Source organism: Melopsittacus undulatus, chromosome 5, assembly GCF_012275295.1.
Source record: "Melopsittacus undulatus isolate bMelUnd1 chromosome 5, bMelUnd1.mat.Z, whole genome shotgun sequence".
NCBI lineage: Eukaryota > Metazoa > Chordata > Aves > Psittaciformes > Psittaculidae > Melopsittacus > Melopsittacus undulatus.
The window spans coordinates 60,252,893-60,276,743 of NC_047531.1; the positions used below are offsets into that span (position 1 = coordinate 60,252,893).

Genomic DNA, 23,851 nt, shown 5'->3' on the forward strand with positions numbered 1-23,851 from the left:
ACTGAGGTTTCATATACAACTGCAGCAATCTATTTTCCTGTCATGTGTGATAATGAAAATGTAAAACAAAAGCTTAATTTGGAAATAGGAGAGGTGGAACAGGGGCCAGGAAAGCAAGGGGAAGGAGGAGATGTAGGAGTTGTGAATCTGAGCCGGTGCTGAAGCAAAAGCACAATATTTACACTCCCATGGCTCCCCAGCTATCCAAAGACCCCATTGCCACAGAGGGGCTGATGTCACAGTGTGCTGTGTTACAATACTGACCTCTGGTACAGGCTTTATTTTACAAGGGAAGAGTCAAGACTTGGACTTCACATCACAGTGCAGTGATGACATGTGATGACTGGTTAACAAACACCAGCCCTGGCACTACTGGCCCGACACCCATGGCTGGAGGGGATTCAGCATGAGCTAGAAATCTTCCCAGCCTGTCAGCTGTGCTGCCAGGGACAGTAAAAGTGCTAGTATGGGGCTGCCCCCAAGTGTCTGAGAACTACAGTGTTACATGAGCCCCGAGGAGAGAACCCATGCCTGTTGGCAAGCCAGTGGGGAGACACCTAACCTGGCCAGAAGACCTGGCAACTGGGATATCTGCCCATGGCACAAGAACTTTCAGCTCCTTCCTTCTGCATTTCACTTGCAGCATCTCTGGCCTCTGTCTCTCCTGCACCAATTCAGTCCCTACTCTTTCAGCCCAAGTCTCCTCCTGAAGCTGTTCCATTCTGTATAAAATAAGGTATTAATTAAAATCAAGTGTGAGAAAAAACAGCCAGTCTTAGAGCTTGTAGGGCCAACATTTGCCTTCAGCTTCGTGTTATGGCTAAACCATATGGTTCCTTCAGCAGCAAACCCAGCAGAAGTTTCCATGTCCCACTCCCAGCCGCTGTGAGAGCCAGCGAGTGAATGTCATTGCTGCCACGTGAAAAGCAAACAAACAAAAATATTCCTGCATTTCAGTGGGACGTGTGCTCCCTGACAGCTGCATGGCATGGTGGTAACACTGCAGTGACAGGACCATGGAGATGGAGGTGCACGAGCACTGAAGCCAGCTGCATCACCAAAGTATAACCACCTGCTCTGACTGCAAACCTGCCACTAATTACAGTCCTGGGTTGTATTCCCAAGTGGCTACTGGATTTGGCCGAGCTGGTCAGGCAAGCACATGATTTATGGTTCCCATGAGAAGAGAATCCCCTCACATCAGTAGTTTCAGGCCATGAATGCCTATTCCTGTCCAGCAGAAGGATATTTGAGGTTTTTCTTATGCAATCTTGGGCCCCCAGATGCCTCAGGCTCTTTGGAGGGGACGTGCTAGGCATTGGTCCCACTCATACCACTTCTGGCTGGCTGGGATCGAGGGACCACCAGCACAGATTGCAGCACGGTGGCCTCAACTTCACACCATGCCTGCGCAAAGCCAAGAGGCACCATTCTAGCCACACGCTCATACCCTGACAGCTCTCCCAGCTGCCTGCTTGCCTGTTATTTATGAAGGGTGCCTTGGTTAGAACGGACCATGTAATTGCATACTTCAGATGTTCTTCCAAGCTCTCTAAGGTCCACACCCACATCTGGTGCAACATCTGCTTACGGGAAAACACATCTAGTGGCAGGAATGACATTAAATTGTTTTAAAAACTGATCTAGTTGGCTTGCCTGGCTCAAAGCAGAAACAAAGATACTCTATGGGGGCTTACGTATTCTGGATGTTAACAGATGTGCCAAAGCTCAGGAGATCAGAAGGTCATAATAAAGCTCACATACTTTTGTGATGGCTTTCAACTATCTGTTGATTAGAATGAGACTGTTGTCCTTCTTCAGGGGTCTGGTTCACTAATCCACTCTGGTCTGTGCCACAGGGTTATGCCACCTGATTTTATTAGTATAATTTCTGATGCTGAGTTCTTAGTGCTTGTCGGGTGTAGTTTTATGACTTCACTTTCAGAAAATGAAGCTCTTTTGTCTCTGCAGCCAGCATTTAAAGTTGAAAAAAGCCTCAGCCAGTGTGTATTCAGAGACCCTCCCTACCCCAGACCACCTGCTTAAACACTGCGGCAGCTTGAACTCCCCAGAGCTATATCACCCTTTTTTATTCATGTCACATCCCCAAACGATGGCAGAAGCCCCAGAAAAAAAAAAATAAAAATAGCAGCAGAGAGAAAAAAAGATAGAGAGCTTTAAAAACCCCAGAATCTTCTGACATTGCTCTGAGCAGGTGCTATCATACTCACACTCAACTTACCATCAGAAGCACGTTCAAACTTGACATGGCTTCAAATATGTCTTGTGTTATTTCAGATTCAGCCTAGAATAAATTAAATCAGGTGGATTTTGGAACATCAGCATGACACTGCATGTGAATTTTTAAATCCCAAGGTAATCATGATTTGAAGACTTTGGCTACCACTCATCAGATAACTGCCTCTAAGAGTAAACTGTAAAGACTTGTCATCACTCATTTCCAACAGTAAGTCTGACTCAACCTCTAACTTACAGTGCACTCCAACTTCCAGCAGCCCAGTGAGCAGTGTACTTGCATTTTCCTCTCCTCCTTCTTCTTGCCCCAGTAGCTCCAAAGGAGCTGATTGATCCTCAGCAAGGGATGATGTTGCAGATCAGCCAGTGAGCAGCATCTTGCTGGGCTCCCAGCTGCTGGCTCCTGCTGAGTTTGAAGGCTGCAGAAAGCAGATTGGTATTTTGGAGAGATCAGATACTGTGTTTCCCACCATGACTGTGGTTCTGGGATCTGCTTAGTTTGGGACTGAGCAGACCCAGGAGCTATGAATGTTGCCTCAGGATACGGTGGCCTCCCAACACCACCAAGGACCATTCCAAATGTCCATGTCTCAGCCTCTGGCCCTCTGTCACAGGTCACTCTTCCCAATAAATCTTACGTGGTTATGAACTTCTTCATTCATTGGTGGTTTCTTTGGGTTTTTTTCAAATACAGTAAGTAAGTTTATAGATGAATGATTTAATAAATTAATTGTGTAAGAAACCATTTTTTGAAACTGACTTATTTCAAAAGGATACAACTAGGAATTATTTTCATGCAGTAGAGAGAAGGACAACAGACATGAAAATGCTTGGTAAAGTTTATTTCAACAAGAGGCTGGTAAGGTGAGCAGGCAAACAATTTACTGGCTCGATACAAACCTCATTTGTTGCTTTGAAACACTCCATGCTAATAGTAGCTTCCAAATTATCATCATTCTTAAATTATCATCTCTCAGTAACTGATCATTGTCTCACACCTCTCATTTTGATAGATGATTTTTCCTTTAACTATAACGTAGCTGATCAATGCTTCATGTCCCCCAAACTGGTAAATCAAGTGCTCCCACCTAGAAAGATGAGATGTATAAGAATATCCAAACTTGCATTAGAGTGGCTTATATACCTAGTATACTTGGTAATTATAAAAGATTTGCTTGAACCATGGGAAAACACTATTCCATGTGTACATGCTGATTTCTTTTTGCATGAATACAGCGAGTTCATGTACAAGTGATAGTGATCATCACTATCACTGTAGTGATATGACAAGGGGGAATGACTTTAAGTTGAAAGAGGGTAAGTTTATATCAGACATTAGGGAGATGTTCTTTACTGTGAGGGTGGTGAGGCACTGAACAGGTTGCCCAGAGAAACTGGGGCTGCCCCATCCCTGGCAGTGTTCAAGGCCAGGCTGGATGGCACCTTGAGCGACCTGGTCTAATGGAAGGTGTCCCTGCCCATGGCAGGAGAGCTAGAACTAGATGAGCTTTAAGGTTCCCTCAAGCACAAACCATCCTCTGACTCGTTCCATTATTCCTTCCACAAAATAAGCAGGTATTACCTTTAGATAAGTTGTAATTAGGCATGGATTCTTTGTAATATTAGTGCCTAAAGTCCTAGGCTTTATTTTCCAGTGGAGTAATTAAGGAGATTGAAAGTGGGTCTAAAATGCTAGTGGCACGAGGAGTTCACTAACCTCTCCACTATCCAAACATGGTGAAAACCAGTCCCTTCTGTTAAATCACATTTCAAATTACAATGGAAGAACAAACCTTGATGAATTTATGATCACAAGATCCCCCTGCTTGCCCATCTCTATGGAGCCATGTGTATCCGATTTTCCCAGAGCATAAGCTGCATTAATGGTGGCAGCTGCCAGTGCTTCATTCATTGACATCTTCATGTTTACACAGGCCAGATGCATCACCATAGGCTAATAGGCAAGTTAAGTGGAAAATGGGAGTTATCAGTAACGCAAATAAAGCTGTTCATGCCTCAAATCCTAAGCGCTGTCCCTCCTTGTGCAACAGGAGTTGTCCTGTGTAATGTAAATCTTGCCAACTTCAGAATCAGAAATCTAAAATCAGGAACTATGAGAGCCTTTTTTAGAAGCATCTCAGTGCGTACAAAGATTAGAACCCCTTCTGGTTTAAAGAATTGCTGGCAAAAACTACCAACACACTTCAATAAGCATGGGCAATTGTCTAACCAGGGGATACAGCTCTCTTAGCAGATACAAAGACATGCAAGGTCCACACACAAGTTGTACTAGTATGAGACTGCATAATTTTGTGGTGTCATAAAAATGAAAAAATAGCTTACCATTGAAAAACAATATGCATTAGGATTAAAGTCACTGCCAAGAGCAACTATGACTCCTTCTTCTAACATTTTTCTAGCTTGAGGTTGCTTCAGTCTAGTGGGAAAAACACTTGTCAGTACAATTCACTTAGTTACTATGTGATGATTTACAAAAGCAAAAGCCACCACTCGGTTTGGCTAGATTCATGCATTCAGCTACACTGATTCTTTTGGAGATGAAGGCCCACATTCCCCTCTTGGCTCTCTACCTATCATCCTACAGATAGCAAGAATGGGAATTGTGATCAATTCTTTTGAAGTATCATGTGGGAGCAGCCAGGATCAACCATCAGGCTTCAGGCCACTGAAATCCTGGTATTTATCCAGACCTCAGCCATGTCAGGATTTACTAGGTGAAAATCTCCATTTCTCAAAGAAGTATTTTCTAGTCCTTACAGCTTCAAAGGCAGGCTCCCAAACACCTGGCACAAGAAATTCAATAACCCCTTCCCAAGCCTGTTGTCAATTTGAAATGTTAAGTTGAAGCTGTGACCTTAAATTCGTGTATATTAGAGGATTTTCTCACTTAGCACTGCTAATGCAAAAGAAATCTTCAATAACTTCAATATTCAGAATGACCATTTCAAAATTGTTTAGCTATTGGATTAATCTGGGAAAGTGTTTGCAAGGCTGGGCACTAGGAAATACACTAAGAAGTTTTAGCTGTAGTTGCTGTAAAGCCAATAGCGCCAAACATCGTGTCCAGAAATAAAGCACTGTAACAATAAAAATGAAACATTAGAGCAACTGCTGCTCAGAAAGTAGCATTAAAAGCACTGCAATTAACAGGAAAAAAAACAATAAACGAGGTCTTAATAAAGTACTTACATTGGGTATAAGACAATCCTCTCCCTACAGAAGACTCTTAGCAGATTTATGACAACATGATGCTCCAAGAGTTAACTGTGTTTAAAAGGATTGTTCTGAAGTGCCATTCCCTGTCCTCATGTGTCCTTCCAGTCTCTGCCTCCCCTGCTGTGCTCTGCTGCGAGACTCCTTAGGAGTACTTCTGGCAACAGTTAGTAAAGGCCAAAACAAGAGTGTGCTTACCATTAAGCAACTCTCCAGCTGCACACTGACCACCAGCCCTGGTCAGCCAGTGAAGCAGCCCTGGCCACTACTGCTTTTCTTCAGACAAGGGATTGTATAGAGGCAGGACCTTCTGAGATCTGAGCTCTCATAACTGGTACTGATGGAGCTGAAGGAGGCCATCAAAGGATGTACGTTACGTCACAGTAACTTCTTATACACTGCACAGCTCTCAGACCTCCAATACTCTCTTAACAAGTCCCTCATTCATGGCTTCTTCATTTTTAGACTGGGAGTCCTGTGTTCAGTAATCAGGACACTGTGACAAATGAGGCCTCATTTCCTATGGCTTGTTATTATCCCCATCCTAGTCTTATCCTGAGGTTATAAACTTTCCAGTGCATGGGGTCTCTGGAGTAATGCGTGAGTTACAGCCACAGCCTCTTCTATTCGTGGCTGCATTTCTGTTGTCTCCTTCACCTCCCTGGTCAGTTTGTCTGATCAGGTGTTTTGCTGCTGGGATCAGTTTGCAGGACCACACATCCTCCCTGAGATCTTGTCTTGTGGCAGTGCATGTACCTGCGATCAGCCAACAGTTCACAAGCACAAGAAACAAGACCTAAGGAGGCTCATGCAGCTTTTTGTATTTGTGACTGTCTTCACTGATCAAGCCTGATCCTTGAGGCATAGATACAAGCTTACATTTTTACATTGAAAGACCCTAAAACCACACAGTTTTGATGTTACAAAAGTCTTCCACCAACCTAGTGGCCTTACCTTAGCATGTAGGCAGTTGTTGGTAAAAGGACAGCGGCACACTTAGCTCTTGCCATTGCCTTGATACCTTCATCACTGACTTCTTCCAGGTGGCTGATAGCCCGGGCTCCAAGTTCAGCTCCAAGCTAAGCAATTAATTCCCAATTAGTGCAGTAAAGCAATGTCATTTGCAGTTGACTGCAGGAGAGAATTCACTGCTAATGTAAAATTTACCAAAGGAAACACACAAAGAATGCTTGAAAGAACAAATGGAAGGCAGAGACAAAGTATTTGCTAATTTACTGCAGAAGTTGTCCACGAAGAGGTATTGACCATCCACTGAGTGGAAGTGCACCTTCAGTGGTGTCTTCAGCCATCTGACAAGCAAACTGTGGGACAGCTATGGATAAAACCATTACCAACTGCTGTTCACAAAGTAACCAGCAGAAAACAGCTGACAAAACTGACGCTGGCTGCAGAGCTAGCAGTGCAACTGCCGACTTCAACAGTGAAGCACCAAAAAGGCTTTTATAATTAATCAAGTTTTTTTGGTTTTGGTTTGATTTTTAATAAAGCAGAGAATAACTTGAGCAGACCCCACAGGAAGGAAGCAATGATGGTGAAATGTGGTCTTAGAGTGACTTTCTATATCAATCTATTTGGGAGCCTGTTCCTGACTAAACCAGCCCTCTGAGTATGCTCACCGCACATCTGACTTGTTGCTGCTAACAGAATGTTTAAGGAAAAAAGATTTTCCAAGTTGCTGTTGGGTTCACGGATATCCACCTTCCCTGTCTGTACCCATGTGGAAAATAGGCAAAGTCAATGTTTGATTAGGCACTGCACGATGGTGCTTGTAGGTCAAGGCTTCCTCCAATGTCCTTACCTCCAAAGCTGCACAAGGGCTGCACTTTCCATCATCTGATAGAAATAGATGTCTATGAATGGTCTGTTTTATAAAGCCTTAGAAAAGAAAACCTCCGAAAACTGCAATTCTTTCAAAGATTCAGCCCCTCCAAGAGCAAAAAATGGCTCCACTGAATGTTAACAAAGACGTACCTCAGCAGATTTCATCGGATGGAGTTCATCACCATGGAAGTTAATCTGTAACCCTATATCTTTTCCAGCTTGAAGAATTCTCCTGGTAGACTCCAGATCAAAGACTCCCTTCTCACAGAACACATCTATATTGTTAACGTGTATTTCACCAGTTAGTTTGAGTTCTTTCAGTTTAGGGAGGTGGTTATTGATAATGTCATCTGTGGCTTCAGCAGCAGTTTTCCCTCTAATGAAAATAAAATGTTAGGGAGCCATGAGAATAACATCCTTGAAGCCTGGCAAACACTCACAACATACATGCAGTTACCAGATTGTTTAGAAAATGATGCAAATACAAATCACCCAAAACCCCTTCAGATTAAAAATTTCAAACTACTGTAATTCACGTATTCTCAAATATGAATGACTTTCCATGCAAAGAACATTAGAATACCTTACTGTACATTTTTTATAAGGTGGGTACCTTAGATGCTAACCAAGAAATGGGATGTTTTAAAACAAAATATTCTGCTTTCCTATATTTTGACTTCCTTACCCTGTACCCTGAAACACAGCTATTTAAAATATGTAAATTATTATCTAAATACACTCAGTGGCGTTCATGCAATATGTTTGTGCAAGGATCAACGCTCAAAGGGGATGTGCAGCACAAGTCATTGTTTCAAATTTACCTCTCATCCTTTTGCATTATTCAGAGTGATTGCTAGGCAACTGTTTCTGAATCAGAGGGGCCTCTCAAAGTTCAATTTATCAAAGTCAGATCCATTTACAAACCCCCTGTTAGAGAGAGATAATCCAGGAGAGATCAGTAAATGCCTCTGATCAAAAGAGCCAACAATCCCAAAATATGCAGTTGGGTTGTTAGCATTTTGCAGTTTTAAGATCTGCAGGTAAGTGGTACACTGCAGATAAATGGCTGTGACATCTCAATCCCCGTTTCAGGCACAGACTGGCGTTACCCAAGTGCCACACATGGGAGTTTTACAATGGCAGTAAATTCCAGAAGCCAAATTCTGCTTGGATTTATAAGCATCAGTTATAAAGCAGAGCAGAACCCAACTTAGGGCCCTTGTTTTGTTCACCCTCACTGAAACAGTCATTGGGGTTGCCTAGGCTTTTACCACACCAAGCTTCCTCCCTTTTTTCTTCTTTGACTCAGCAGTCTTTGGAGGAATTTGGACTGAAAGATTAGGACCAGAGCCAAGAAAAAACAGGGAAACACAAGTCTCGGTTTCACTTTCTGGGGGGACATAATGCCCAAGAATGCAAAACTCTTTGTTTTAATGCAGGAGACTTCTGCTCAGGAAATCACTTTGAAAAAAAAAAACCAAAAAACATGAATTTGATTCAAAATGACAACTAGAGGGATGAACAGTTATTTCTTTTTCTCCCTCCTGTAAACTTTCTAGGTTCAACTCCTAAGGACCTGCAGATACTCCAAGCCTGGAAAGAGTTTTTAAAAGCAATGGGCAGGAATAAGCATCACGTTAAACAGAGCAGCCTTATTTTTCTCTAGGATGGCTCAGACTGCAGCAGCTTGCATCATTTGGTGCATACTTCAGTAAGTGCTGCCTGTTGCCAATGCTCTGTATCATGGTCCCACAGAAACTGAAAGATGCTAGATTAGGTATTTGGAAGAATTTCTTCACTATGAGGGTGGTGAGGCACTGGCACAGGGTGCCCAGAGAAGCTGTGGCTGCCCCATCCCTGGCAGTGTTCAAGGCCAGATTGGATGGGGCTTTGAGCAACTTGGTCTGGTGGAAGGTGTTCCTGCTTATGGTGGGGAGTTGGAACTGGATTAGCTTTAAGTTCCTTCCAACCAGTCATGGGGAAAAACTGTCAAAGTGAGAAAGGCTTTTTATGGTATCTCTACTTGAGCCAATCGTGATTAAACATGTTTACTTTAATCTTCTACTCATCACATACCTATAAGATGTGTACATTTCTCCATTGCATGCAAGCATAATTAAGATACACCATTTATTTCTCTTAGCTGGTTAAAATAAAAGTTCATGGTGGAGACTAAGAGTAGCAGAAGAACTTTCTGTACAGGAAACCCTGTAATCTGTGTTATGTTCAGTGGAGGTTCAGCTGGAGGCAGGAATTCTGTGCTAAACTGATGCTGGCATTTAGTAGCCATTAAATAATACTTCCCTGTCTTCCTTCAAACTAAAATTTAGGAGAGCCTTCTGTAAACACTGGCTATTGTTTCAAATCATGTATTTCAGCCAATTTTCAATGCAAAGCAGTAAGACCTAACGAGAGCAAGAAGAATCAAGTCGTACTAATAAAGTCATATTACTTTGGCACTGAATGAGCTCCACAGTACGTTGAGGAAATGCCAATATCCATGTGTTGCTTTGCGCGTTCGATCACCCTGAGCATTTTAAGCTCTGTTTCTAAGTTTAAGCCATATCCACTCTTGCATTCAACCAGTGTAGATCCTGTTCTGAGCATGTGCTCAAGTCGGTGTTTGAAAGTACTGAACAGCTCTTCCTCTGTGGCCTTCCGCGTATGTTCCACAGTAAAGTGTATTCCTCCCCCAGCCTCGTGGATCTCCATATAGGATGCACCTGCCAGCTTCGGGATAAAAGAAAACAAAACCCAACATCCCCATACATTTAGCTGTTAAATGTGTTTTTTCTATCCAAGGGATTCTACAAAGCACCTTGAGAGCTCTTTGCAAAGAGAAGAAGTGGGGGGAAGGACAGAAATCTCCATTAATTCTTCCTCCCTCCCTCTCCTCTCCTCTCTCCCCTCCACTTGGGTGAAGAAATCTTGTAAGAAGCAACATAAAGAGAATTACTTCAAAGATTTTTGGATGAAGCCTTGGGTGATATGGTTTAGTGTGAGGTGTCCCTGCCCATGGCAGGGGGGTTGGACTGGGTGATCTTAAGGTCCTTTCCAACCCAAACCATTCTACAATTCTATGATTTTCTTCCCTCACAAGCCCAAGTGGAAAATTTTTCTCTAGCTCAAAATGTCATTTATGTGGATAAAAGGGGAAATCAAGGTTAGATGGTATAGAAGGTGGCACTCCTGCATTGCTTCAGTTAATGCAAAACTACATCAAGGCTGGCTGCAATTACACTTCTCTCTCAGACTACCACTATTCAGAAATCAACCCTCAGATTATACACATTTTTCTACAATGAAAGATGGGATTCACTAGAAAGTTATGTGTAAAAAAAAAAGAAAGATGAAATAAAAATCCAGACGTGTAATGTTATGCCGTTACCTTCATTGCAAACTCATGAACCCTATCACCAGCCCACACTGGATGTGTATGTGCATCTACCAGGCCTAAAGGAAACAAAGTAAACATACACTCACATTACTTCACTGTGTAAGAGAAAAGGTTACGGACATGCAAGCAAATTAAACAGCAGAAGCTCCCCTATAAAGTCTCTATTAGTTAGAGAAAAAGAAAAAACCAAGCAGTGCAAAATCTAGGGTTTTCTTTAAAAGCTATTAATTTTCTTTCAGTTTTTTTAGGTGTGACACATTATGCAAAATGTCTCTGGGTGAGTGCACCAGTTGCTGAGTTTTTATGGTGTTTTGATGATGTATTCAAACTGTGGAAGGAATTATAAATTACAGACTTTGAAAGAGTTCATTAGACTTTATATCTGTGCTCTTTAAAAAAGCAGCCTGCTCAGGTTGGGCTTAGTATGCTGGTACTTAGTCTAACAATAGTCCACTTACTCCAGTGGGAGCTTTTTCTACAAGCTGTGAAACCAACACTACTGCCTGTCCAAGGCCATTGCAAACAAAACAGAGGCCTAACAGCTCATGCGCTAACAGCACTTGCAAAGCTCATGCAATAGACTTGCCCAGGTTTATTTCGCATCAGGTGAAGTTGCAGAGCATGTGACTTAAACTGCTGCCCTTTTGTCTACAACTGGCAGCATGGAGACTGAGCTCTGCGGCTGAACAGGTGATGGGCAGAAAGGGTACAGAAAAGAGAGCTGAATCTAGAAAGTCACTATGTGGCCCAGCTACGTTACCGTGTGATCTGTGATAGAGGAACAGTTCTAACATGAAAAAAGAGGAGACAAAGCTCCACCATGAAGCCCAAAAGAACCATCCTCAGTGCTGCAATTTTTTCCTTGCAGCACTCCTGATGAGGAAGCGATGACACTCTGCCCCAGCAGAAGATACTGCCAAACCAGTACTGAACATAGAGGAAAAAAGGTTGGAGGGATGTTTAACACATATTAGCAGACTTGAGTACTTTGTCTCTAAGCACTTGCCACACTTCAGCACTGTGTAATTAGGAATTACACCTACCTGGTAACACACACTTCCCAGAGCAATCAATTATTCTTTCAAATGTTGCTCCTGAAAACTGATTGCGAATCACATCTGCCTGGCCCACTGCTTTGATACAACCGTCTCTGCAAACAACAGACAATGGACAAAGAAGTGTGAGCCTGCTGAAAAGACAGTGCTCACTCACAGCTCCTGGAGCAACAACTCTCTGAAAGCATGGGTAGGAACCTTCAGCAGGACTGAAGATGCACACAGGAGGCGGTTTGCTCATCTTACAGATGCACAGAAAATGATGGAGTAATGCAATGCATTCCATGTTGTTTGCCATAACGCTTGTCATGTGCTCTGCTTAGATCCCTTCAGACTCTTGGTACTCTTTTGCTCTCATTTCTGCTAGGCAACATTGTTTTTCCCTTGTGGATCAGCAGATACACGACATTACTCCCGCAGGTACCTGAAGGGCTTTCTCCCCCTCATGGAAATCAAACTGTCATCACCAGCCTCCACTCTCTGGTCTGGAATCATACCCTCATGCCCTTGGAAGCCATGGGGATAAATCTCTTTGGGGCTGATCATCGGTTCAACAGCAGTTTTCTCCCAGTGGAGCTTGAGGATTGTACTGGGAACCCCAGACTGCACTTGACAGATTGCCTCCAGCCATGCAGGGAGGTCCTAATCACCTACACAACAGGGGTCCCCTGGGCTTGTGCAGCACCTCTGTCCTCTAGGCCTTGTCTTCAGCTCTGTTCAAGCTACCAGAACAGCAACTGGGAGTCATCATGGGAGCCTCAGTGAAGTTGCCTCTGTGGTACATGGCTGAATTTTTAAGATGCAAAGAGCAGTTAGAGCATATAGAAATGACAGAGATGTAATTACATACATTAATTATTAACTGCCATTTTTCATTAATTACACAAATTATTTATACCATTGCTATTAGTTCATGTCAGCTCACATAGAAAGCAGAGGGAGAAGAGGGTAGCTGTAGTGTTCAAAAGAACAAGTTATCTTCAGGAGGCTGTAGTGTGACCACAGCATGATAAAGGAAGTTATCAGGACTTTGAAAACAGTCAAAATTATTTGTTATTTGAAGACAGGCTGAGAGAGTTGAGCTTGTTCAGTCTGAAGGAGAGAAGGCTCTGGGGAGACTTTAGGGAAGTCTTCCAGTACCTAAAGAGGGCCTACAAGAACTTTGGAGAGGGACTTTTTCCAAGGGCCTATAGTAATAAGACAAGGGGGAATGGCTTTAAAGTGGAAGAGGGTAAGCTTATGTCAGACATTAGGAAGAAGTTCTTCACTGTGAGGGTGGTGAGGTACTGGAACAGGTTGCTCAGAGAAGCTGTGGCTGCCCCATCCCTGAAGGTGTTCAAGACCACGTTGGATGGGGCTTTGAGCAACCTTGTCCAGTGGAAGGTGTCCCTGCCTGTGGCAGGGGGTTGGAACTGGATGAGCTTTAAGTTCCTTTCCAACAGCAAACAAGCTGTTATCCTATGGGGATTGCAAAGTCCCGCTCCACACAGGCAGACAGCTGCAGTGCCCTGCTCCCAGCCCGAGGCAGCCGGCGGCAGCCACCGCAGCGGTGGCAGCGGCAGCGACCCCCTCCCGCAGCCAGCCCCGGCCCCGCTGTCCCGCACTCACAGCCCCACCACCAGGCTGGCGTCCCGCAGCACGGCCAGGCTGCCCGCGTCCTGCCGCCGCAGGTACTCCTCGCCCCGGGCGCACACCAGCACCAGCTGCTGCGCGTTCTCCAGCAGGAGCCGGTGCCGGCCCGCCATGGCCCTCGGCCCTGCGGACAACGACGGGCGGCGCAGGGGGCGGCCGCCCCTCGGCTCAAAGTCCCCCGGGGCGGCCCTGGGGAGGGCGCCTGCGGCCCCGCCGGCCTGGCCCTGACCCCGACCCTGGCTCTGCCCTTGCCCGGGTTGGCCTTTGTTTACCAACCTCCCCCCAGGGGGGAAGGCACGGAGGTGGGCAGTAGGGCAGGAGGGGCCGGATGATTCCACCCGGACAGGGAACGGGTGCGGCGGATGACGGTGACCATTCACACCCCGGTCACATCCAGCACTTGCCAGAAAACTGGGCCAAAAAAGCCGCAGGGTGAGTGCGGCAGCTGCCTGCCCCAGGTGAGGGATGCTGTTCTTGATGTGGTCCGGGGCAACTTGACAATACCTGTACATCGTGCTGGTTTATGTTAGGCTTCAAAGCACCAGTTTTGCTATTTGGGGATTTCCAAAGCCCTCTTGTCCACACTATACCACCTGGAGATTTCGCTTTGCCAAGAAAATAAGAGCTTGTGAACTGTGAGCATTTGTCTGCCCACATCTCCCTTCCCTGGCACCCATCACCTTGTTAGCATCCATCACCTCTCCAGTGTCCCAGCACCAGCCCCTGAGGGGCCAAAACATCTCTCACCGAACCAGATATCCGAGCAGATATTTATCCAATTCCACGACTGAAAGGTGCAAGTCTGCTGCCCCCTACAGATTAGGGATGGGAGAATCAGTGAGCAAATACTTATTCTTGACATGGATTTTTGTTTTCTTCTCTCTTCAAACATTCACAGCACCTATAGGGCTAAAGCAATTCCCAGAGAGTCTTTCTAAATGAGTGGTCCCTCAAACACCTTTCTGGTGGTGGCAATCTTCTTTAGACACCTTTTCACCTGTACTCAAATGAATACAAACGAGCTCAAAACAACACGGTTTGTATTTCTCATGTCCTGTTGTCTTTCTTGGTTCTTTTTGACTACATAACTTCTTACTATATTTAGTAAGTCTTTTTGCAGGGTATTAGCTTTTGCTGCTAGAATGTCCTGCTACTTGGTCTGATTTCTTTTACCTTATAAACAATTTAAACAACTTAAACACATGAAAGCATCTTAATTTCAGTTACTGTGTATGCCTTATATTTTAATAGAATCATGAGCCCTTTTATTTTTTTCTTTAATACATATGTAAGTGAATGTTTGCAGTTCTGCCTTTTGGACTTGCTCCAGGACAAAGGAAAATTTGTTGTATTCATGGGCCTTACTTCATGCCAACTAAGGACCAGCCCCTATTACATTGATATATTCCAAGGACCTTACTTTCATCTGCATGGCAAGTCTTTTCACACCACTTAAAACCAAAATCTGAATTAAGCACATGTAAGGCTTTGTGCAGCTTCACCTGCATGGGTTCTCTCACTGAAATGAATGGAATGCTTTGTGGTGTGAAGAGAAACACGTGCATCCATCTTTGCAGTGTGTGGCCATCAGAACTAAGATTAGCTATGAAGTTACATGCCAAGGTATGACTTAGTCACTGTGTTTGATGCCTAGTCCTATGCAAAAATAAAAGCATCTTTCTGAGTTTGAAGTCTAATGAATATACCCATCAAAACAAAACAAACCTGTAGACAATAAAATATCTCAAAAGGATCTGAAGCTACATGAAAGCATGCTTTCACTGGGAATGAAAACCCAAGGCTCTGTAAAGCAGGTGTTCTCAGTCTTTGAAAGAGGGAGAAATTACAGGAGAAAAACCTATGTTTTCTTAGTTCTGACTAAGATCACACTTTTCTATTATTCATCTTATTATCCATCTTATTGTAGCTTTCTTTTCATTTTTTCTTCTAGGCACTGTTTTCACCTAGATGCAGCACACATCGGGTATGTCAGGTATTCTTTACCCTCATGAGAGCAACTAAGTATGCTGTCAGTACAGCACAACTCAGAAGACATCTTTTAACAGACAGAGGCTTCTGTTTTGTTGAGGAACCAGTCACCTTCAGCTGCAGACACAGAAGTGGTTCAGCATACACCAGGGTTTCCCAAACTGTAATTCTGAAAAGCTGAAGGATTAAAACACGTGGCATGCTCTCACAGCGATGGCACCACCTGCTGATGCAGTGCTAGCATCATACTTAACAGCTCCCACCAGCCCCATTTCTACCTCACTTGAGGGAGCAGCTTTCAGGTCAGCATCAGGCTGCTTCGGAGAAGGAATCAATGGAATGAGAAGGAGACCAACACAATCTTCTTTTCTAATACCAAACCCACTGTGATTGTCAGTGACAACACAGAGAGGGCACTGATCTGCATCATGCAGATGCTAAACCGGACATGCTGTATCACAGATCAGATGCTTTTTTGCCTCCTTCCTGCCACTGGAAGTATTCTAACTAGAAAACATTTACTCTAGTTGTTTTGAGGGTTCCTAAGCTGCCAGTAGTGGTTTCAACTTCAGCAACTCTTTTCTCTTTCCCAAAGGGATTGCCTTACAATTGCCTTGCTGCTTCAGTAGAGCTGGGGAGCCTTCAAGCTGCCAAAAAGGAACTGGCTTAAGTAATGAAAGGCTTCACAAGTACTTCAAATGTAATTTTTTACTCTTTACAGCAACTTACAGATGTAAATATTAAAGGAACACATGCAGAGCTACAGAGATGACTTCCGGTGTGAGAAAGAAACAGGCAGTATTTCTCTGCAGAAATTATCCCAAGCAGAGGGTTTCCCCCTAGTTCACACAATCAGTGTTATATCCTGATGGAGCTCACAGCCTCCAGCACTCTTCACTCCAGCCATCCCACAAGGGATGAATGATCCCAGCTGAAGGACCATATCTGCACTCTGTGTGCACCAAACACAGTTACCACCTGTGCAGCTTTAACATGGAACTTTTTCACCTACCTCAAAATTCTCTGAGGGGGACAAGTTACCATTTCTATTTTTCAGTGGAAACTAAGGTACAGGTACAGCAGCACCTTTTCCAGCAATTCAAATTCCACTGATGACCATCATCTGGCTGCAAGTTTCATGGCAGCAAGATTACTTCTGCAGCTGGGTCACTGCCTAATTTTTGCCCAGCTCTTACTTCCCCATGTGTCAAAGAGGACCAGTACTTCCATATTTGACAGCAGTAAGTGATGAGTGAAGGGTCAGAGTAAAAACAGCCGTAACTGAGGCTCATGAACTGCACCTCCAGCAGTTTGGGTTCCAGTTTGCAGGACCACATTTATGAGCTGCATCACAGAGACCTTCAAAGAGGGTCTCTGACTGGTAGCATTGCAAAGCACTCACCTGTTTCCACCAAGAAGCACTGACAGATAAAGGATGGATCCTGTTAATCTCAGTGTTTACTCTTAACATCAGAAAACATGGTTATTGTGTACCTGCCAAAACTAATACTCCAAATGCCCAGTATCAGAGGGGCTTTCTCTTCTCTGCAGACTATGTACACTCCCATTCTACATTGTGTCATCTTAACTCCACAAAGGCCACTAACATCCTCAGACCTTGATAACTGCCAAGAGGCCTTTGTGTGGATATTGGCTAGTACCAGTACAAATTTTCCTTCCTTGATTAAGATTGTACAGCCATGCTTTAAGCTTCACAACTCAAAGCAGCAGAGTATTTCTTAGAGACACTGTAGTATAACAAATCTCCATAGCTCACCTGCAGTGAAGCCCTCACAGCTATTTCTAAATAGCTTATAAACAGGTTGAAAGATTAATTATATATGAATAGTAACTGCATACATACTGTAAGATATCTTGACTGCTGTATTTCCCCTGTGTTTCAGATGGGAAGATAATTGGTGTTTTTTCTGCAGCCTTCAGCTATTAAAGCAGAGAAGACAACTAAGAACAACGTTGCTGCAAATACTGAATGAGTTTTGCAGCATAAATAAATAATGCAGCATAAATAAATAAATAAATGGAATAAAACCTTGTTTCTATTAAAATAAGGCTACAAAGCAGTATAGTTATATTCTCCCAATGAAACAATTCAGAGCTGAAGAAATCACTACCAGATCATTAGCAGTCTGCAGCAGGTACATCAGGATGTTTCTTAAAAGTTTTCCTGTTGCTCATTCCACAGCCTGTGTTATCATTACTAGAGAAACAGCTATTCCTACAGGTCCTTGTCTGCTCAGCAGCTAGAACAACAGAAATCAACATACATATAATGAAACCTTCTATGACTATGTTAGTCTGCATGGCAGCATGACTGCCTGACAGCAGCATACTGACAGCCACACTGAACTGAGCTGATACATGGATCACACATCTGTTTACCTTCACAGCACATAACTTTGCAGATTTAATTCAGTCCATCAATCACCAAAATTCAGGTGTTTCCCTTCACAGTAATGGCATTTGCTGACACTGGTAACACTTAAAAGTTGCTTTGGGAGGGTCTTTTGGTTTTGGTTGGTTGTTTTTTCAAATACTCACTTTCCACTCTTAATATCTTCAGCTTAAATTTAAGTAATTGCCTGTTCCTTCCACATAAGTTTTTCAGACACCTATAGAAGATTAGAGGCCTTTTTAAGGTTTCATTTTCCACCATGATAAAAGAGGAAAAAAAGAAAAGGTGAACACTTTGTTACAAAAGTACGGAAAACAAAAAAGTTTATTTCCAGATATACAAAACACCTATTCTCTCATTTCTCCATCTTCTTCCTCTTCTTCCACACCTCTGATGTACAAAACGTTATTGCACCTGTAAACAGAACCGAGTTCCCTTAGTTGTGTTATAGCCTTCCCCACATATAAAGCCTTAAGCATTTCATGCTATAGCATAGCCTGATCACAGCCAAATCCTGCATGACAAATTGCTGCTGTTGACCATGTACATGTTTTTACAATGTTCTTCACAACTGCAGACACATCTGCCTTCCCACCCCCCAAGTTTATAAAAGTAATAACTGATTGACGATGCTATACAAGAAATTTTTACTTCTGAGTTAACAGTTACAGTCAAGTTTAACTTCCCAGCATGCAAAATGCTTTCAGTAACAATATGTTAGCATATAAACACAAAATGGGTTGGGCTGGAAAGGACCTTAATGATCATCTTGTTCCAACCCTCTGACACATGCAGGGACACCTTCCACTAGACTACACTCCTCAAAGCCCTGTCCAGCCTGGCCTTGAACACTGCCAGGGCAGGGACATCTACAGCTTTGCTGGACAACCTGTGCAAGTGTCTCATCACCCTCATAGTAAAGAGCTTTTCCTAAGTCTACCGCCACCATACCCCCTTGTCCTGTCACTACATGTCCTTTTAAAGTGTTCCTCTCCAGCTTTAATGCCAAAGGATTAACAAGATATAAAAGAATCCAGAAAACTAAAGTACTGTTACCCAAACCAGGATCATAAATGCTTTAGAAATATTAAAAATTCATTCTTCCTCCCCTCAGAAGGAATATCAACATCACTGTTGCATTCACAGCCTTCACATGGAGCTACATTAGTGTCTTAGTCAGACAAGAAACACAGCACCTACCAATACAAGTTTCAAATACAAGTGGCATAATTTAATACAAGTGCTAAGATTTAGACAGCCTATCCCCACCATCAACACTCTCATTACCTTATCAAGACTTCACCCAGGTGTCCCGACAGCGCACCGTCTATATACTCCTCTGTGTTCGCAAGCTTGAGAAAGAATGAAATCACAACAATCACAACAAAAGGAGCTTGGCAAACCTTTCGCCCCGCTTCCCGCTCCAGTGGCGGGGAGGCCGAATGACCCCGCCCCCACCGGCGAGGCGCCGCATTTTGCCGGCCCCTCAGGACCTAGGCCCACCAGGCCAGCTCCCACCCCACAGCCCTCACCTGCATGTTCATGTAGCCGTCGACGGAGACGAGGTACCCCTTGTACTCCATCCCCCACTTCAGCTTCACCATCACCGGCTTCCCCGTCAGCCCGTTCAGGAACGGCTTCGGGTTGAGGGGCAGGCTCTGTCGGGAGAGCACCCGGTCAGCGCGGCCGCCCCGCTCCCCCCCCCGCCCCACCGCTACCTGCGCGCTCCCGCCCCTTCCCCGCCCTCACCATGGCGGCGCGGCGCGCGGCCCGACACACACAGCCCCACACGGGAAGGCCTCGTGCGCGCGGCGGAGCTGCGACAGAACGAACCGCCGCGCCGATCCGGCTTTTACTTCCGGGGGCGCCGCTCTCACCGCCAACCCCTCGTCCCCGCAGCAACGCACTTCTCAATAGGTTGAAACTCCCCCACGCGCGAAGCGAAAAGCGGAGCTTCCATTGGCTTGGCGGCGCCGTAAGCCTCTCTCATTGGCAGGCCTGGCTGTCCTTCCACCTTTCCTAACCAACCGCTCGGCGGGGCTGGGGCGGGGTTAGTGGGGGGGGCCGCGACGGAAGAGGCGGATGCTGCTGCTTGCCGAAGTACCTCAGGCTCTTGAGCCTGTTCGCTACCTCCCGACTTCCTTGTTGTGCCCTCCTCGCCGTCCCGCAGGCCCCAAAAGGCGAGCTTTGTCCCCTCGGACAGGCAGCTGCCTTATTTCCTTTCGGAAGCGGGGCGGGCAGAGTAGCGGCTGCTCTGCCGGCCGGGATGGGCGCACCGTTTCTGGGCAGTGGAGTGTGTGTGTCCCTCCCGGTGGAGTATCGCTTACCTTCCAGCTCTGGGTTATTTCCTGGCTCCGAGGGCCGTGCTCAGGTCGGCAGCGGGTGGGCTCTGCTTTTCCTTCTTCCCCATCTTTCCCGGTGGATGTCCACGAGGTGGCAGCCCCTAACCCGCGCGGTGGTTGCAGCACATGGCGGGAGCTGCGCGACAGTCTAGCTCCACCCGCCAGCCTTGCGAGTGATGAACGCGTGGCGGCGGCGGTTCACATGGAAGAGTAATGTGTGGATCGGTCTGTGTTCGATGCTCTACACGCACGGATAGAAAACCTCAGGGCTTATAAAGCGCATAAATTATGTCCTTGCCAGTGTGCGAGTGTTCTACTCAGTCTCATTTGATTCCCGGGCATAGAAGTTGCCGGAGTTTTTAACAGAATCACAGAATAGTTTGTGTTGGAAGGGACCTTAAAGCTCATCCAGTTCCAACCCCTTTGTCACGGGCAGGAACACCTTCCACTAGACCAGGTTGGTCAAAACCCCATCCAACCTGACCTTGAACACTGCCAGGGATGGGGCAGCCACAGCTTCTCTGGACAACCAGTGCTAGTGCCTCACCACCCTCTTGGTGAAGAATTTCATAATATCTAAACTAATTTTACCCTCTTTTATACTATTTTCCTATCACTGCGTGCCCTCTCCAGGAAAAGCCCTTCTCCAGGAGCTCATGAAACACCAGTCATGTTCTAGCTTTAGTTTGTGACTTTTAACCTTTGACAAGCAAATGGGTTGAACCAACATTTGTACCATTTGCTAACTTGTCATGTCTACACTAATTTCTTCTACTACTCCCTCTCTGAAGTCATCAAATGCCACAATGTTTATTTATATTTGTTTCACTTTTCATGTATTGGATGCTGAATGTGGAAAATACACCTTCAGGAACTAACTTTTCTGTAACAGAATTATTACATTTTTTGCACACTTTACCTTCCAAAGGTCAGCCTTGTGCCCTGGTGTTGAAAGCAAAACCATCATCACCTGCTAAATATGAGTGTTTATTGCTGTTGACTTAAGAGCCTATCTTGCCCAGATCCAGCTGTCCTTACAGCGGTTGCGATGTCTTTACGGTTGGATAGAAGCAAACAAGAGTTGGAATTGTAATTCTTTTTTAACTAGCATGTATGAGAACTGCACTCAGATTTTTTTCTATGATCATTAGAAATCCACATGGTTTTCTTTTTTGGGTGTATTGGATAAGTGACAGAGACATCAAAATTATGCTAATAGGCTTTCTGGGAGCGAGGCTCACTATGGGCCAGCTGAAAGAGTAACTAAGTTACAAAATTTCTGTATGCAAGTCTGTGGAGACTATATAGGAAAAGCATGAACACAATGGGAAAAGGTGTATATATAGCAAAAAATTTTCATGCCATTTGCAGTAAAGAGTAGCCAATTTCAAGAGATAACATGTATAATATGACAGAACACAATTAGCTTAGAGTGTCTTGGATAAAATCATACTGTGAGAGTAATTTTTGCACTTTCCTGACAACTGACAGGGATGGATATGTATATCTGTGAATAGCAATACAACAGGTTTGGTGTCATATCTGTAAACAGCACTTCTTACATTTAAATATTGAAGCAGTTTTGATCACAATATCTTCTACTCATGTTGGCAAAACGCATTGTGTATGCAAAAATACTGGAGCCAATCACATTCTGCATTTAATACACTCTGTCCCTCTGACAGATGAGTAAATATTCCAGCCCTGTTATAAAGTTATCAAAATCCAGACTAATTTTCCAGGGTCATAGATACCAGCATAGAAGTCAGACAGCAGGAGCGCTTGACTTCTAGTTTCATAATCGGGGCACGAATTCATGCATCAGTAACATCATCAGCTGTAGACTGGGTCTGCAGCAATTTTGTGTGGCAGTAGGGGAGGAAGGAGTACTGAAAGCACAGAATGCGTGACTACATCTGATGTAGTTAACTGGATAACTTGGTTAATCACGAAACAAAATAGCTCTGGCCTTTTTTTCCCATGTGAAGAATTTGTTGTTTACCTTGTTGACTGAATCATTCTGACTCAGAGACTGTTTTACTTGGGTCTTCTCCTGACCTTCAGCACAGGGGTGAAGTTCACCTTTTGTCCTCTTTGCTTTCCCCATGTCATAGGGGAAATAATCATTTGCATTCTTTTCTGCCTTTGGGTCAGGTTATTTAGGCTGCTGCTCAACAGGAAATGAACAGGAAAGAGTTTTTGTCATAGATTAATTCAAACCTGAGATCTTGCATGGATGGATAGGCTTTTCTCTTGCAGCTCAGTGGTGGGAATTTAGCATAACTGCCTGTGTTCCTAAGGAAACACATTAAGCAGCTGGACATCCGACTGCAGCAGCGTTTCTGGTGGAGGGACTCATTAGATGGCGTTATCTGTGTTAAGTGCAAATGCTCACTGACATTAACATGTTGTGTCACCATAATGCCAGGCAGAGAGGGCTAGCCTCTGTATCCTCACATCACTGAGAGAAAGCTGAACTGCCCCGGAATACTGCTTGATTGTGCCAAGTTTGCTGAGACAGGAACTCCCTGCGATAACCCCCTTCTGCCTGCCATTTCTTAAATAAACTGTCAGAGCTATCCCATGTCCCAGCTTCTGGGCTGCACTTTTAGTGACCATCCTGTGCCTTTTCCTAGTGATATGCCAGTGTAAACTGGGTTTTGCTCTACTAAACTATTCTCCCACTTAAAGCAAGTTACTTGAAGGCACAGACCTGAGTTATGAGTGGGGAGAACTGAGTTAACCAAAAGGAAGCTCCACTAGGAGACAAGGCCCTAAAGGACAGGTTTGCATGAAACTAAATCCAGTGTAGCAGCATTGAGTTAGTCCTGCTTTGGAGTGGATGAACCTCAGCTTCTGGCTCTGTTGGGTTCCTAATTGAAAAAGTGGTGTAAGAACCTGCTTGCTGCTCTCCCCCAAGGAGCCTGTCCCAGGTGGAGGTGTACCAGTGTACCACTCTCCTTCCTTTCCCCTTGACAGACTCCTAGACCACAGCATCTGGTTCTTGAAAATACTAGGTGATATGATGCCTCAATCTAAGCTAGACAACTGCTAAGTAGCCTTCTGAGAAGCCCTCTCTTCTGCATGGGGATGCAGTGGTTATGACTCATGGACCTAGAAGGATTTTGTGGCTGTGTGCACCCTTGTAGAGTTCTGCTGCTGTAGCAATACTGCTGAAATGTGAAGAGGATCTAGGACTCATGACAAATCTTGCCATGAAATAATTTTTTTTTTCTTCACACCAGGCTTAATAGAAGATTTGTCATTATAAATCGTACTGTAATTGAAAATTTGCTCTTGCCCAATTTTCTGTAGAAAGTGTTTGATGATTTTGTCTAAAACCCTTTTTCAGTAAGAAATACGAATTTTTTGTATGTACAGAAAAAGACACAAGAAACTTGCCATTGGCCCTGCATGTCCAGCAGTGGCTGGTGTACTGATGTGAGGAAACACAAGCAAGATGCCAAAGTCTGTTTGGGTTGGACTTGCCCAGCAAGCAGAGACTGTGCTGCGAAGGGCTTCCAGGGCAGGAGGCAGAGGTGAGCCTTTGAAGATGGAAACAGAGTGTTTCTTCTTGGGTAGAGGATTTGTGTGCAGTTTCAGGTCAACACAGTGCCTTTTATCTGCAGTGACGTCATTATGACATGAGATCTGAGGGGATAGCAGGTATATGCTAACAAAAGCCCAGATC

The 23,851-nt window shown here is 44.5% G+C and overlaps 2 protein-coding genes across 2 annotated transcripts; both read right to left on the minus strand.

The window, feature by feature from the left end:
* Window positions 1-3,229: 3,229 nt before the first annotated feature.
* Window positions 3,230-13,529, minus strand: AMDHD1 (amidohydrolase domain containing 1). The gene is made up of 9 exons (XM_034063228.1): window positions 13,393-13,529; window positions 11,773-11,879; window positions 10,721-10,785; window positions 9,785-10,062; window positions 7,483-7,708; window positions 6,445-6,569; window positions 4,600-4,693; window positions 4,050-4,210; window positions 3,230-3,344 (listed from the first exon to the last, which is right to left on the minus strand). Exons 1-9 carry the CDS (start codon window positions 13,527-13,529, stop codon window positions 3,230-3,232), a joined length of 1,308 nt encoding a protein of 435 aa, XP_033919119.1.
* Window positions 13,530-18,115: 4,586 nt separating this feature from the next.
* On the minus strand, window positions 18,116-19,711 carry SNRPF (small nuclear ribonucleoprotein polypeptide F). Its single transcript, XM_034063113.1, has 4 exons — window positions 19,568-19,711; window positions 19,351-19,476; window positions 19,106-19,170; window positions 18,116-18,232 (listed from the first exon to the last, which is right to left on the minus strand). The coding sequence occupies exons 1-4, from the start codon at window positions 19,568-19,570 to the stop codon at window positions 18,166-18,168; spliced, it is 261 nt and encodes an 86-aa protein (XP_033919004.1). The 5' UTR covers window positions 19,571-19,711; the 3' UTR covers window positions 18,116-18,165.
* Window positions 19,712-23,851: the final 4,140 nt, after the last annotated feature.